This window comes from Malus sylvestris, chromosome 13, assembly GCF_916048215.2.
Source record: "Malus sylvestris chromosome 13, drMalSylv7.2, whole genome shotgun sequence".
NCBI classification, from domain to species: domain Eukaryota; kingdom Viridiplantae; phylum Streptophyta; class Magnoliopsida; order Rosales; family Rosaceae; genus Malus; species Malus sylvestris.
Genome location: NC_062272.1, coordinates 9,150,122 through 9,165,609, shown reverse-complemented (window position 1 = coordinate 9,165,609; position 15,488 = coordinate 9,150,122). Strand labels below are relative to the sequence as shown.

The 15,488-nt window shown below is 38.2% G+C and overlaps 3 protein-coding genes and 1 long non-coding RNA gene across 6 annotated transcripts; 2 read left to right on the top strand and 2 right to left on the bottom strand.

The window, feature by feature from the left end:
- Positions 1-2,482: 2,482 nt before the first annotated feature.
- On the top strand, positions 2,483-5,457 carry LOC126596948 (pentatricopeptide repeat-containing protein At5g13270, chloroplastic-like). Its single transcript, XM_050263666.1, has one exon. It carries the CDS (start codon positions 2,643-2,645, stop codon positions 4,935-4,937), a length of 2,295 nt encoding a protein of 764 aa, XP_050119623.1. The 5' UTR covers positions 2,483-2,642; the 3' UTR covers positions 4,938-5,457.
- Positions 5,458-7,626: 2,169 nt separating this feature from the next.
- LOC126596953 (protein NEOXANTHIN-DEFICIENT 1) lies at positions 7,627-10,840 on the top strand. 3 transcript variants are annotated; one of them, XM_050263673.1, is made up of 12 exons: positions 7,627-7,831; positions 8,046-8,157; positions 8,318-8,465; positions 8,569-8,652; positions 9,080-9,143; positions 9,334-9,380; positions 9,507-9,561; positions 9,656-9,694; positions 9,804-9,972; positions 10,093-10,153; positions 10,249-10,305; positions 10,409-10,840. In XM_050263673.1, exons 2-12 carry the CDS (start codon positions 8,073-8,075, stop codon positions 10,584-10,586), a joined length of 987 nt encoding a protein of 328 aa, XP_050119630.1. In that variant the 5' UTR covers positions 7,627-7,831; positions 8,046-8,072; the 3' UTR covers positions 10,587-10,840. The 3 variants fall into 3 exon arrangements, with proteins under 3 accessions (XP_050119630.1, XP_050119631.1, XP_050119628.1); XM_050263674.1 differs by lacking the exon at positions 8,046-8,157 and having other exon boundaries at positions 7,830-7,997; positions 10,435-10,840; XM_050263671.1 differs by lacking the exon at positions 7,627-7,831 and having other exon boundaries at positions 10,435-10,840.
- Positions 7,690-8,072, bottom strand: LOC126596958 (uncharacterized). The gene is made up of 2 exons (XR_007614077.1): positions 7,936-8,072; positions 7,690-7,836 (listed from the first exon to the last, which is right to left on the bottom strand). It is a non-coding gene; the product is annotated as an uncharacterized LOC126596958 (long non-coding RNA).
- Positions 10,831-13,798, bottom strand: LOC126596950 (serine carboxypeptidase-like 45). The gene is made up of 10 exons (XM_050263668.1): positions 13,451-13,798; positions 13,235-13,336; positions 13,061-13,156; positions 12,470-12,562; positions 12,264-12,337; positions 11,908-12,189; positions 11,683-11,807; positions 11,485-11,577; positions 11,281-11,398; positions 10,831-11,179 (listed from the first exon to the last, which is right to left on the bottom strand). The coding sequence occupies exons 1-10, from the start codon at positions 13,704-13,706 to the stop codon at positions 11,030-11,032; spliced, it is 1,389 nt and encodes a 462-aa protein (XP_050119625.1). The 5' UTR covers positions 13,707-13,798; the 3' UTR covers positions 10,831-11,029.
- Positions 13,799-15,488: the final 1,690 nt, after the last annotated feature.

Sequence of the window (15,488 nt, the reverse complement as noted above, 5' to 3'; positions counted from 1 at the left end):
TGGAGACCACTACTTGTTTTTTGGGGCGAGAGCCAGCAGCTTGGTTGGTAAATCAGACTAAGTTTATGTCCCATGAGATGGCAGCTAATTGGGAAGTATTCAAAGAGAATTTTAAGAAAAGATTTGTCCATCCGGAGTACATTGATCGCAAGAAGCAGGAGTTTACTTGATTGAAGCAAAAGAATATGTCGGCGCATGAGTATTACAGGAAGTTTACAGACTTGTCTTGTTATGACCCTGATACAGTTGGTAATCAAGTAGAGATGTTTCGCCGTTTTAAGCTGAGAACTAAGAGGAAATGACGGACTTTTGCTAGTGCGCTTCCTTGCACCGATTATCATGAGTTTTTTAAGATTTTGGTTCGGATGGAGGATTCCGACAACCTTCCTAGTGACAGTGAGGATGATGAGGACAAGAATGATAATCAGAAGAAAGATGATAAGGGCAAGGGTATCTCCACTGAAGGACCTTGTAAGACGCAGAATTTCAAGAAAAGTGGAGTGAGCTCGAGTTCTTCCAGTGGAGGATTCAGTGTCACAGGCCCGAGGAGGGTGGAAGATTTGCTGATGGACCCAGGTTTCAGAGACAAAGAGATTTTGGTGGTGCTGGTGGTTCTGGTGCTCCGTTATGCCGCCGTTGTAATTTCAGACATCATGGAGAGTGTAGGAGAAGTAGTGGTGCTTGCTACACTTGTGGACAGATGGGACATAGGGCTGCCCAGTGTCCCTAGAGTCAACAGAGATCTCAGCAGTCTACTATGCCACCTCCAGCGCCGATTCAGCAGAATTTTGGATCAGGCAGTTATGGTCAGACGGGTTGTGGTGGTGCTTATCAATACCAGAGTGATACTGCTCCCTATGCTTCCGGACAATATCAGTATTCCCATGATCCTTATTCTTAGACTGGGTATTCCCAAGACCCTGGGGGTTATACTTCTTATTCTTCCATGCCAGCTAGCGGGTCGCAGTGGCATCAGGGAGGTCAGCCCTGACAGGGAGAGGTTGTTGCTAGCGGTGCTGGACTGTCTAGGCAGGCTAATCAGTCAGGACAGGGACGTACTTCTCAGGGGCGAGGTAACCAAGGCAACAGAGGTCATGGTGGACGTCAGCAAACTCAAGGACGTGTTAATCATGTATCACATGTATCACTGCAAGATGCTCAGAACCATCCAGATTTGATTATGGGTACGTTAAATATTCTTGGTCATTTTGCTAGAGTCTTGATTGATTGTGGTGCTACACATTCTGTGATTTCTCATACGTTTGCTCAAATGACTCAACCTCACCCTTCACCTCTAGGATTTGATTTAGAGTTTGCCATGCCTAGAAGGGACAGATGTTATGTTGATAGTGTTTATCCAGTATGTCCAGTGATGGTAGATGGTGTAGTTATGCCAGCTAATCTTATTCCGTTAGATATTGTGGATTTTGATGTGATTCTAGGGGCAGATTGGTTGCATTTTAATCGTGCCTATATAGATTGTTACGGGAAATCTGTTACTTTTCATCGTCCTGGATTTCCAGAGGTTACTTTTGTGGGTGAAAACAGTGGGTTGAGACATGGTGTTATTTCTGCCATGAGAGTAAGGAAGTTATTATCGAAAGGTTGTTAAGAATACTTAGCACATGTGGTGTTAAATGATGTTGTTCCTAGCAGTGTGGAAGAAGTTGAAGTAGTTAGACACTATCCTGATGTATTCCCAAATGATTTGCCCGGATTGCCGCCAGATAGAGATGTGGAGTTTTCTATTGATTTGCGCATTTAAATGGCACCGCATCAGAGCCGCGGCTCTATTGTCGCATTCTCTTCCCCTTCTTCTCCACGCACAGCTTCGATTCTTTTCCTCTCGCTCTTCACTCTCGGCCTACTCTGCTTCTGCATGCATTTTCGACCGCCGCGTAGCCTACTGCTTTTGCATGCATTTTCGACCGCCGCATAGAACGATCGCGACGACACATCTGCGGAGAACGGCTGTGACAAGTGCGAGAGTCTTGGACTTCGCGAGTAGCTGGGGATTCTACCCCGCGGAAATGCAATGAAGCCTCCATTTCTGCTTGCAAGTCATTGGACGAATTATCAAACTTTTACACAATCTTTGCACGTGGGAAATAAGAATTTTAACAAAAGTCAAAATTTATAAATTGATATGCACTAATTTTTTTAATTTGAATTTATAAACATAAAAATTTAGAATTTTACTTAAAAAAAATCTGAAGCCTTTAATTTTCACGTTTAAAGTCAATGTAAAATGTATCATTTCTAAAGTGAGAGTTTAAAAATAACAAATTTCGTATTAAAATTTCATTATTCTTTTAAATTAACCAAATAAGAAAATTCACAAATTCTAAAAAATAAAATTATGTCATTTCAATTACCGTCATTTTAAAATTCCTTAATAATTTTAAATTTCTTCATCCCAATGTAACCTAAGAATTTCGATTTTGCTGAATTTTCATTCGTTTTCCAGAATTTTCTCTGCAACCAAACAAAAAGCGGGAGTGAATATTTTATTTAGGATACGGTTTTCTGCCGACTTTTTTTTTATAGAAATTAAAATTTTCCTGGCATTTTTTCTTCTTTTCCTGCGAAATCCCATGCGCGTAAACTGTAAAGATTTTTGGGAATTAAAAGCTTAAATTCGAATGTCGTCTTCCTTCGCAGTCCAATGTTCTCTGCTACCTTCCCGCGCTTTACACCATCCCGATCAGACTCCGTTCGCAAAGGCTTCCAACTTTGCTCAAATTCCATCGTGGGTCTCTCTTAAATCCACCGGTCCGTCGATCGAAACCCGCCAAACAGAACTGGGCCAGGTCGAAAATGTGCACTTGGTTTCTCTCTCCAAGCAAGGGAAGCTCAGAGAAGCGCGCCAATTTCTCGAGCAGATGAACGAAGCCGGTGTATCCGTGAGTCCTCAATCGTATAAATGTTTATTTGAAATGTGTGGATTAAAGGGTTCGTTGTTAGATGGAAAATCTGTGCACAGATGGTTAAGAAGGACAGTGAAGAACCCACCTGAGTTTCTTGAGAACGACGCTCTGCAGATGTATTGTGAATGCGGAAGTTTATCGGATGCACAGAAGGTGTTTGATGAGATGCTTGAGAGGAATTTGGTTTCTTGGGTTATAATTATATCGGCATATGCGCAGAAGGGTATTCTGAAAAGAGCTATTTCGATGTTTTCAAAAATGCTGGAGTCTGGGATTAGACCGAATGCATCGATTTTTACAAGCGTTTTAAGTTCCTTGACTGAGGATTCGCTTTTGGAGCTTGGGAAACAGATACATTCTTATGTGATAAGAAGTGAAATGAGTAGTAATGTTTCGGTTGAAACGGCGATTGCAAACATGTATGTGAAGTGTGGGTGGTTAGAGGGTGCTAGGCTTGTTTTCGATAGGATGGAAGAAAGGAATGCTGTGGTTTGGACTGGGTTGATGGTAGGCTATACTGAAGATGAGAAACCGGAGGAGATTTTGGAATTGTTTGCTGAGATGGTTAGGAAAAGTGTAGAGGTGGATGATTTTGTGTTTTCGATAGTTCTCAAGGCATGTGCTGGTTTGCAGGACTTGAATATGGGAAGGCAAATTCATGGCTACAGTGTTAAACTTGGGTTGGATTCTGATGTTTCTGTAGGAACTCCTCTAGTGGACTTCTATGCCAAATGTGCAAAATTTGAGTCTGCTTGCAGAGCATTTGAAAGGATACATGAACCAAATGATGTTTCATGGAGTGCTATAATCTCTGGCTATTGCCAGAGTGGGAAATTTGAGGGGTGTGTCAAGATTTTTCAATCTTTAATTACTAAAGATGTTACCTTAAATTCGTTTGTATATACAAGCATTTTTCAAGCCTGTTCTGCAATCGCGGATATAAATTTGGGGACTCAAGTTCATGCTGATGCAATAAAAAGAGGGCTCATTGCATTCTTGCATGGAGCAAGTGCATTGATTACGATGTACTCAAAATGTGGCAGATTGGACTGTGCCTATCGAGCATTTGAATCAATAGATAAACCTGATGCTGTGGCCTGGACTGCAATAATATGTGGTTATGCTTATCACGGCAATGCCTCCGAAGCTCTTACACTTTTCAATAGAATGCAGGATTCCGGCGTAAAGCCAAACTCAGTTACATTTATAGCAGTTTTAACTGCCTGCAGCCATTCAGGTTTGGTGACTGACGGAAAGCAGTTTTTGGAATCAATGAGTAGTGTATATCATGTAGAACCAACCATTGATCATTACGATTGTATGATTGACATATACTCCCGTGCTGGGCAACTACAAGAGGCACTTGATCTGATAAAGAGCATGCCGTTTGAACCCGATGCAATGAGCTGGAAAAGTTTATTGGGTGGATGCTGGATACATCGAAATCTTGAGCTCGGAAAGTTAGCAGCTGAGAACCTCCTCCAATTGGACCCAGAGGACACTGCTAGTTACATTATCATGTTTAATTTGTATGCATCATCCGGGAAGTGGGAAGAAGCTGCAGTTTATAGAAGAATGATGGCTGAAAGGAACTTGAGGAAAGAAATCGGATGCAGCTGGATAACCGTCAAGGGTGAAAAGCATCGGTTTATAGTGGGTGATCAACACCATTCTCAGATAGAACAGATATACACGAAACTGAAGGAGCTGAGCATTTCTTTCAGGGATGCTGAAGATTCGCTTCTTACTGAGGAGGACGTATTGAGCGGTTTTCCCGAAAGGAAAGAACAGCTTCTTGACCACAGTGAGAGACTTGCTATAGCATTTGGGCTTATTTCCATACCAGGTGATGCTCCTATTGTGGTTTTTAAGAACATCAGGGCGTGCAAAGACTGCCATGAGTTTGCAAAACATGTTTCTGTGGTAACGGGGCGTGCAATTGTTGTGAGAGATTCCAACAGATTCCATCACTTCAAGTTTGGGGAGTGTTCTTGCAGAGATTATTGGTAACCTAAGCAAATTTCAAATGTAGATTTGGGCATGACACATTTTGGATGGATGGTTTGAAAGAGCAACCTCATGGTTACTAGTTGATATCCGAGAGAAACGTAACTACGCCCGGAATGTCATTGTAACGGCATATCAAGTTAAACAACATGATCAAGTGAGAAAGTTAAACAGCAGCATCATCACATAGGTAAGTCATTCCCAGGGTTTCGGGCAGGCCACATATCTTGTCATACATTCGTGTGTCTAATGGGGTGCATTCATTTAAAATTTGATACAAAAGCAATATGATTCATGATGTGATTTCTGATGGTAGTTTAGTTTTGATCTTATATTTTAATTTAAACTTTTGGATGTATAGACTTAGAAATGGGTTGGTGATGCAAGTTTTTAAGTTGTTTTTGTGGGTTGTTCCCACTTTAGTTTTGCCCTATCAAATTGATACTTTTGTACTTCTATTGAAATTCATGTTGAACACGCCATTGATGTATGATAGAAATTTTAATAAACATCTTTATGTTCACGATTTGATCTACAATATTATGTTGATAGTACATGTTGTATTCAATATGTGAAATAAACGATTGCAATTTTAAAAAAGAACTTTAACGAAAAGTATCTGGTATTGTTCACTTTAACGAAAAACCATATTTTTACACTAAAAAGTTAATTCTGGTACTATTTACTTTACATTTTATTTTATCTTTATCATTAAAACTCAAAGTTTTCAAATCATTTTCATTAGTTTTCCTTTTAAAAAAACAGATGCAACTTTAGTATGTGATACCCTTGCAAGTTAGTGCACATATCATGCAATGTGAAATGAACGAATGCAATTTTAAAAAAAAAAAGAAAACTAATAAAAGGTGTTTGAAAACTTTGAGTTTTAATGATAAGGACAAAATAAAGGGTAAAGTGAATAGTACTAGAATTGACTTTTTAGTGTAAAAATATGATTTTTCGTTAAAATGAACAGTACCGGATGTTTTTCGTTAAAGTTCCAAAAAAAAAATGCAGCCGTAGTGTGTGATTTGCATGTTAGTGCACACATGAAGGATGGGTTACGTGTCTCTTGAAGATTGCTGCATCAAGACGGAAGCACTAGTCACCTTCTCAATTGAATAGTACGGAGGATCACTGATATCGGTAGTAAGTGCGACTCAGAACTCACCTTCTTGTCTTTCCTTTGTGTGTGTTCAGTTAGTTGACACGTATTTGAATGAGAATCTCAACATTTTTCTGGCTTTTTAGTGGTTCAAAATCATCGTCACTATTAGTATTATTCACATACCTTTTTTTATCTTTTACACATTTTTTAAAATTTTTTATTGTTGAATTGAATAAATTAAAGAAGATTAAAACACAAAAATTAATAAAGCGTAAAAGCTATTCTTTTCTCTTTATTCTCCTATTTTTGCAAGTTTAAAATTTCTGTAAGAATTCAACAGAAGTTTTTGTTTGCATGATATCCATTATTTGTTGAAATAATATAAGAATAAAAGCCTTTACTTGACGGTAAAAGCCGTCTAGAAAGCCATTTCTTGACGGAAAGTCATTTTTGACGTTTTTTAACCGTCAAAGTAAAGGATAGTTGATAAAGATTGATAAATGTGTTCATTTATATTGGTGATACATCATTTAGTTTATAAATTTTGTTTCCTCAATATTATCCTATGTTAAAATTGTTAAAATGTCTAAGCATTTTACTATTGACATGTTATTGGCTACTCTTATCAAGATTATAGAAAACTGTTTGTTCTTTTATGTTTAGAGGAGTTTAACCTGCCAAAGTATTAAAACATTTTGAAGAGAAATTTTTAAATTTTTGGCAAACTACAAAGTAAATAGTATCAAAAACCTATTTTAGCTATTCAGTTTAAAGTTTAAAATCCCCACCAACACACTCTATATTAACAAACTTGAATATTTTATTATTAACAATTTAAACTCAACATGCTCATTTTCAAGGGAAAGGATCCTTGTCGGATCTTTTCCTAGGGATCATGTGATCTCAGTCGTTCATTGTATATCGTGCGGTCAGAAATTATTTCAATATTTAAAATTAAATATGAATAGTACATAACGAAAACTGACTACACAATATACAATGAACGGATGAGATCACGGGATCCCTAGGAAAAGGATCCTCTAACCTCCTCTATCCCTTTTCTCCTTGCTCATTAGTCCATCCTTGAATTTTATTATTATTTTTAATTATTTAACGGATGACAGTGACTCTGCAAATTTAAAAAGACTATAGTTTTGGTTGTTTTACATCATCTCTCTCGGAGATGCTTTAGAGTACGAGATAAAGTTTGTTGGATACGATCTAGCTTAATATATAAAAGAAATTAAAAATGATACTTTGAGACTAAGAATAAATATATAGTGATGTTGGGATCCAGGATATCTGCTTAGAGACCAACCTAAAGAATTAATTAGTAGAAAAAACAAAACTCATCTCATCTGTTTTGGTATTGGCAAGTTGCAGGTTCCATGTCGCTGAATGTTGATGGTATTGGTACTGGTATTGGCCATGTTATTGGTATTGGTAAAAGGGAGGGTGGTAGTTATTTATTTTCAGTTGGCGCCAAATAAAACCTGTGGTGGGTTTGGATAAAGTACTCCTAGTCCTATCCACATCCACTCCTCTCCCATTCCTAGAGTCCTACTACGGCTATTTATGTCTCAGCACAGCCAGCCAATCCCTGTCTTTCTATCCGTTTTGGTTTGTTTCTCTCACCTCCTTGAATTCTTCCTCCTCTCTCTCTCTCTCTCTCTCTCTCATCATTTTTTTCTTCTGGGTTTCTACCTCTCTTTTTTTTTCTCGGGCAGTTAACTTTAGGAGCTGAGTTTTGTTGTGTGCAGCTTTCCTTGGTTGGTTTCGTTTCTTTCAGGTGAGCTTTGCTTGTTTGTGTTCCTTTTTTTTTCCAACTTAGCTGTGCTCTTGATCTTCACAATGCATGTATTAATGTATTCAATATTGTGCACAAGGAGAGACCGGCTTGCGGAAATCATTTCTCTTTTGACGATGCCTGATATCCAATCTCACAATTGTTCCTAGTAAGTATAAAACATTAAGTAATTATTTAGTGTCCGCCACCCTTACAGTTCGAGAGAAACTTACTGACACCTGAGATGTCATGGTGGCGGCCAATCATGTATTGCCGTGACTTTTTCTCGCTTCAATGTGTGATTGACTCAGAATACGATGGCATCCCAGGTGCATGGAAGTTCTTCTTTCTACAATTCAAGATTGTGTTTGCTAGTATTTAACAAAACAGGGCAAGTGATCATTGTAATTTGTAATTGCATGGGGTGGCACCACCACCATGAGTTGATTAGGGACTTTGCTTCTGATAAATGATGCACTTTTTGTTTAGGGACTTCCCGGACACAGCTTGAATTACTTGATTTTGGCATCTTCAAATTTGCTTCTGGTAAAAGCACTTTCTTGAAGTCATTCAAGTTCATGGATGTTGGAGAAACAAAATGTTCCTATGGAAAGCCTCCATGGATATTCAGAGGCAGGTAAGTGTCCAACAACTTTTAGTTTTTTTTTTTTTTTTTTTTTTTGCTCTCTGTTCTCAATCATGACAAATGACTCTGCTGATTGCCCGGTTTTTCTGATCAGCGCGTTGTATCAGCTCCATCTTGTCAAAGCAGCAACTGTTCGAGCATGCATCCCGAAAGAGTTCAGACTAGTTGAAGCATTTGGGTAAATGTACTATTAATTGTTGTTTAAAGGATGGCTTTTTCGGCAAAATGGTCCTCAAACGAATACATCTCCTCTCTTTGGTCCCTGCAAATGAAAATCGATGGAAGTTGTCCCGAGTTTGTTGACCCTAAGTCATTTTGGTCATTCCGTGAAAAACTGTCAATATCATTGTTAAGTGGTCGGGTTGGTTTCGTGTGACAATTTAACAAGGATATTGACAGATTTTTTGTGATTACAGTGGACAAACTCAGAGATCACTTTTATCGATTTTCATTGTCGGGACCAAAGTGAGGAGTTATACCAATCTTGGAGACCACCTTTGATAAAAAGCCTTAAATGATTGAGCGATAAAGGAGAATAAGGTTGATAGGATTCGGGATGGTCAAAGAATCCGATCACCAAATATGTGTTTGATTACACTTTACAGGTACACTCTTGGTGGCTTCTTTCTTGCCAACTATGATGACAGTCCAGTTGGAATCTTTGATGAGGTTCATATCTTCTGCATAATCATCACTTTACAAAGTCATACTTTTTCGGGCCTCGATCCAGAAAGCTAATGAACAAGTTTTTGTTTATCGTAGGAGTAATCCATGTTTGCTTTAGCAAAATATAGATAGGAATTCTTCTGAAGTTTCTTCAACCACTCACTAACAAGACTCTTTATGTTCTCCCTCTCAGCTCGTTGTGATCGCTGGACTTGTTTGGAGCCCACCAACATCTTGCGCGTATGTTTCCTCAATCCTTTCTTTGTTCGTAATAAGCCGAAGAGCATGTAATCTTTGGGAGAGAGACTTGTTCTAGACCCTAAACCCTAAATCATAAGCATTTTTACTTCTTTTTTTGTCAAACAGCTGGGCAGCTAAGGTGCTTGTGAATAGTGATGAAGCTTGTGACCATGGACGAAAGGTGTGAGGCTGCATAAGGCACTCTGCCGCGAGCTTGTCACAGTTTCTTATTTTTCGTATGTAATTCTCATGCTGGTTGCAGTCCCCTCTTGCAGGAAGTAGGCCTTCCAAGTCAAGTTGCGAGGTTTTCGAAGGTATGATTTGCATTTGAATTATAGACATTTTTTTGCAGCTTGCATATGGTGAACTATTCATCCTAAGGTGGGCTACAGCTTACGAAATTCATTTTTCTCTACAAAACAGAGGATTACAGCAGTTTCAAGGCAACCAAAGAGCAAAAACATTGGATTTCTTAGTGTAATTGGTAGCAGTGCTGCTTTCTGTGATCCAAAAGATTGTATGGAAGTTCAAGTGACCGAAATCAAGGCTTCATCGGTTAAAGATTCCTTTAATTTCAACCTTACCACTTTCGGTAAGTTGGCTAATCCAAATATCTCATTTCACTAGTATACGTTGGATGTTTTTCTCATGGTTTCATCCTTTGGCGTGATTCAACCATCGATATTCCTAATTGCGTGTTTGACGATGGCAGTGCCTGAATCGAATGGTGGGTGGAGGGGGCCGGCGATCAAATTGTCACTTCCAAGTTTTAGGTAAGGTTTCTCCGTTTGTTTTTTGTGCACATAATTATCTATGCTATTAGTGTATCTTTTTCCCTTATTTACTTCCTTCTGTTGTGAAATTGTAGCGGTGGCACAGAATATTATCCCAACCTTCTCAAGTACTCTTGCCGGATTGAGTGCAGGTTTTCTTTTAGTTTCAGTTGCTTTTTATGTTCATCAAGCTTCATAAATGTTAAACTCGCATGCTTCCATCGTTCTCCACCAAACTCAAGTGTTAATTGTTAGTGTGCTACCTGATCGATTTCTGATAGGGTACGAGCAGTGCATCCAGCAAAAGTATCAGGACCATCTCCGATGCCAAAGACCGAGACAAGACAATCATCAGAAATCCATACTAGCAATACAAAGAACCACGCAACTGAAGAACTCGTGGATAATGGCAAGAACCTCTGTGAAGCTGTGATGTTATCAAAGCCTGTATTGGCATTGGAGTTCAGTTGTATGAAAATGCAGGTTGAAGCTCCAGTTGTAGTTTCCAACTGCAGGAACTCTTTAGCAACCTCTTGATCTTGTGTTCTTGTGTTGAGTTATATAATATTCCAACTATTATCTTTTGGAGTGCTGTAATTTATTTTTTTTAATATCAAACAGATCAATTATTTGAAACTATTATAAAAAAATGAATTAAATAAAATGGAAACTTGGGATTTTACAAAAGCACTTTCTTTCTTTCATTTTTTTCTTGAGATGTTTACAAAATTCTTCTACTTTCCACAGCATGGACAAACCCATGTAACCTGTTACAAATAACAAACAAATGCAATTTTTTTCATGCTCAGATGATTAAACCTTTGCAACCAAACTTCTTACAATCTCAATCTGGTCGCCATCTAACTGATCAGTAGATCAGAACACTTCTGGCAGAGGCCGGCCCTCCAAAAACGACTTGAATAGCACGAGTGATCTCTCAGGCTGCGAGAACGGCGCTTCGTGTGATGCTCCTCTAATGGTGGCAAAAGAAAGCATATTACCGTAAACTTGAGTCCACCCACCAACCTGCAGGTGATAAAAACATGAAACATGCATTCATCGCGTTACAATTTATAACAGAAGCAACCAAAAATTCTTAGATTTTAGTAATCTTGTAGTTAATTCACCTGTTGTCCTTCAAACCAGACTCTATAAGGCACAGTGGTGTTTAGTCTTAACTGCTCTGCAAGTCCATGAATTAATGTTCGACTTCCAGTCAACGGGATAACAGAATCTTGGTCGCCACTGAGTTTAAAACTTGAAAGTTTAGTCCACTGCAATAACATTTAAGATGAAACACGATGTTTTGATGCTGTCTAAAATTCTTCTACCTGTAAACTAAGACCGGCATTCCTGCTTTGATAAGTTTGCCTACGATTGTGATCGTTGGTATCTCCACATCCAGCACCTGATAACCCAGTATGCTGCCATAACACAGAAGATATTTTCATAAGCAAAACTGTTGACATGAATACTACTTTGAGGCGCATTCGAATTTTTTTAAATGTACATCTTCAGAAGAGAATTACTTGCTGCAAACTGCCCAATGCCGAACTCCAACAAGACGAGCATGAAGCGCCTTCTGCACGTCTGGCCTGTTCAGATAATTAACTACTTCATCCTCAACACATACATCTATTGAATCAGCAACTTGCTGCAAAAACGAACAAGTTCAATCAATTAGAAGATGGACACGAACTTTGTGAAACCAAACCAAAATTTCATGCTGCAATGGAGCAATAGAGGGTATTCACCTGAGGAAGGAGGGCTTTGGATTGGGAAAACACAGATGATATACAAACATCAAGGGTGACATCATACTTGTCAACAAATTTACTGGTTTCTCTGCTCACTTGGCTCATCACCCTCGAACAAATAGGCGAAACTGAGCCTCTGTAATATTCACTCACAAACCGCGAGTAGTTGCAAACGGAACTGAACATTTTGTAAGTTGAATCCGATATCAATCCATGAGACCAGAAGAACTCAGCTCTTGAATTGAAGTCAGTTGCATATTCCAGGACTGGATTACCCAACTGCAATGAAAACGAAAAATTTAGACCACAATCTAGACGACGAAAAGCTGGTAATTTGAGATTTTATAACTCACAGCAATTCCTTTCAAATTGAAGTGATGTTCCTTGAACTGGAGCATGAGTTCTGCTAGCTGAGGAACATAGTGACCTACAAATAAATAGATAAAATCAGTACCTCCATTTCTTATTGGGGTATTTCGTTTGAAGTCGAAAATATTTTCAACATTAGGATCGAGTCAATCAACATCGAGAAATAATCAAAAGTGACATGATGATATACCAGCATAGCTTTCTCCAGTAATATACAAGCTTCTATTTCTGTATTGTGGGAATTTTTCAAACCACTTTTGCAAGAACAGAAGATTGTCCCTGGCTGTAGATAACAAGGACAAAATTCAGAAATCACACATAGCCTGTAAGGAGTAAAGGTGAACTTTTTGTCAACCACAAGGATAGTTACAAAACACCATCACACAAGGCATATCTGTAAAGTGAATTTTTCGAAATTAAACAAAAAATGAAATTAGTGCAAACCCTGTCATGAAATATTCTTTTGAATATTTGGTGTACAAAGGAAATTAAAAGATTTCATGTGGAACTTTTGAAGAAATAAAAAGAATACTTTGTTCGTCTTTGGGAAATCAACAAAGGAAGATGATAGGAAGACAAGTTGACTTGAATGTTGGGTGCAGACGATTTTATTTTGTTTTTTGTTTTTTGCTTAGCAATATTTTCTGCTTGCTGAGAAAATTTGGAAGACGGAATGTAGATAAAGATTTAGGATCCGTCTTATAACCATTTCGATTTTAGTTTTTATTATTTGACCGAAAAATAGAAAATCAAATTTGAAATTGGTGATGGTGAGTCATGCCTGTGATGTGATCGGTTACAGCCTCATAGGAAGAAGTATCCGTTGAGTAAGAGAACCCCACTCCAATTGGTGTCTCCAAGTACAGCATGTTTGCTTCTGCAAATGAGTGAGCATGTCAGCAATCTGCACCGTTGGATTGTTTCGCAAAACCGCATTGATCAAAAAAGATCTCACCTCTATTCCAGCTATGCTCATTTCGAACCAAGACTTCTCCTTTAGGCCTAAACGGTCCGTTCTCAGAAAATGCTCCGACTCCAAGAGATGAACAACCAGGACCTGGAAAAATCACAACCCATCAAAAACCAAGAAGTAAAACCTCATTGTTTTTTTAAACCCAGGTGGTAAAAAATAAAAAGATGGAAAATTTAATGGTGGGTAAGAAATGGGGACCTCCATTGAGCCAGAGGACAAGAGGCTTGGAAGCTGGATCTATTTCTGCTTCAGCAAAATAGTAAAACAGAGCTCTCTGTTTTTTCGCATCAACGGTCACATAGCCAGAATACTGCTGGAACCCGACCGGGGGCTGACCCGGCAACCCGGTAATTCTGTCGAGCAGAGAAGGAGAAGCTTCTGCTTCAATGGAGGAAGAAGTTACGTGGAAGAGAATTAGAGTGAGTACAATGGTTTTCCATGGTAGGGAAATCATGGGTTGAGTGGGAGGAGAGAGCAAAGAGCCCAGAGAGAAGGAAGGAAAGGAAGAGTGAATGGAGGTCAGCTGGGCTGAAATGTTGGCCGGAGTGGGGGCACTATATAAAGATTAAAAGAGAGGGGATATCTTGTTTGAGAGGTGTTATTCTTACTCCAATATCTTATCTTCCCACCCATCTTTTTATGAATTTTTTAATTACAAATTTGTCCATTTGTAAAATGACTTAGTTACCCCCTTTTGTATTACTTTCTTCTTCTTTTTTTTATAAAAAAGAAAAAAATAGTTTAGGAGTGATAACTATCACACTATGTTTAGAAAATTTATCTCCCTTAAACCCTAACTCATCATTCCACCAACGACGTCACAATCTTGCTGGCGCTGCTGCATTGCAGCGACGATCGCGATTCGTCTCTCGCTGCTGCTATTCTTTTTTGCTGACAGCTCGCCATTTCTCGGCGGGGTGGTTCTGCTGCTGCTGTATCCGAGTGGCGGCGCGTAGGTTAGCAGGCTTCAATGCAGCTATTCTTTCATTGACAGCATCCATGCCCACATCTATTAGAAGCATACAACATCCACATGATTAAAGTTGAAAATAGCGGACAGATAAATTAATTGATGCTGAGTAGCTAAACAATACTATACGTCAATGACAATGCGAATTGCTATGCATCTCAAAAAGGACGCTCAAATTGGAATTTGGAAAGGAAACATGGTTTTTTTTCTTTTCTTTTTTCCGGTTTTTAGAAGGTTTGGTTATATTCTTTTTTTCGGTTTTTAGAAGGTTTGGTTATATTCTTTTTTTAAGAGAAATTTATCTCTAATTATATATATGGTTATTATATGAATAATAGTGAGTGGAAAAATAACATTTTAATTTTTTAACTTTTTATAGTAGGTGTAAATATAACGTAGGTGGGGAAATAAGACAACGGAATGAGCTTAGCAGCTCTCTCTTGTTTTTGTAATTATTATTATTTGAACTTTTGTCCCTTCAAAGACTCTGGGCCTGAAACAGAGATGTGTGTGATCATGTGAGGAGGAGACTCTTGGTGTGAATTCACCGAATTGGTCACTTTGGGGTCCTCACAACTCACAAGAGAAATTCTTTGGTCCGACTGGTGTACCGCATCATCCATCAATTTCAATATTTAGTACTTTACATCTTTATACGTTTAATTATTTTATAAAATTGACTGTCAACATGAAATGTGATTTAGTATTTAGTCGATGAAATTGACGGAAAAGTTAAATTGGTGCAATTCAAAAACCAAGTAGTGTAAAATGCAAAAATTAAATCTCATAGCTCATTTTCCAAATAACTCTTAAACCTTGTAATGGAAAGTGCAGTGAATCCAAAATTGAATTAAATAAATCTTTTCTATATGGAAAGGAAAAGGAGCCATAAGCATGGCATCACTCAAGAGTTGAAGGTGACAACCAACCAGAGTAATTGATAATTTTGTCTCTACGGAAATGCACTACAACTTTCTAAACTTCTAAGAAATAGTGAGGGTTGAAATGAGTGATGATTTAGGTGGTCAATGCCAATAGTAAGGGGTCAATGCCAATAGTAAAGACTTATCGTGATTCATGAGCTACGATAAAAAAAAAAATGCATTGTGCATTGACAATCTTAACATAAATCATACTCCAATCTATATTTGACCGCATTGAAGATTTTTAACGTAATCCAATCTATATTTGACCAATTCTCTAAAAACATACACACGTATAAACGACTGATCTTAGTACAACATGCAGTTTTTCAGCAATAACTTA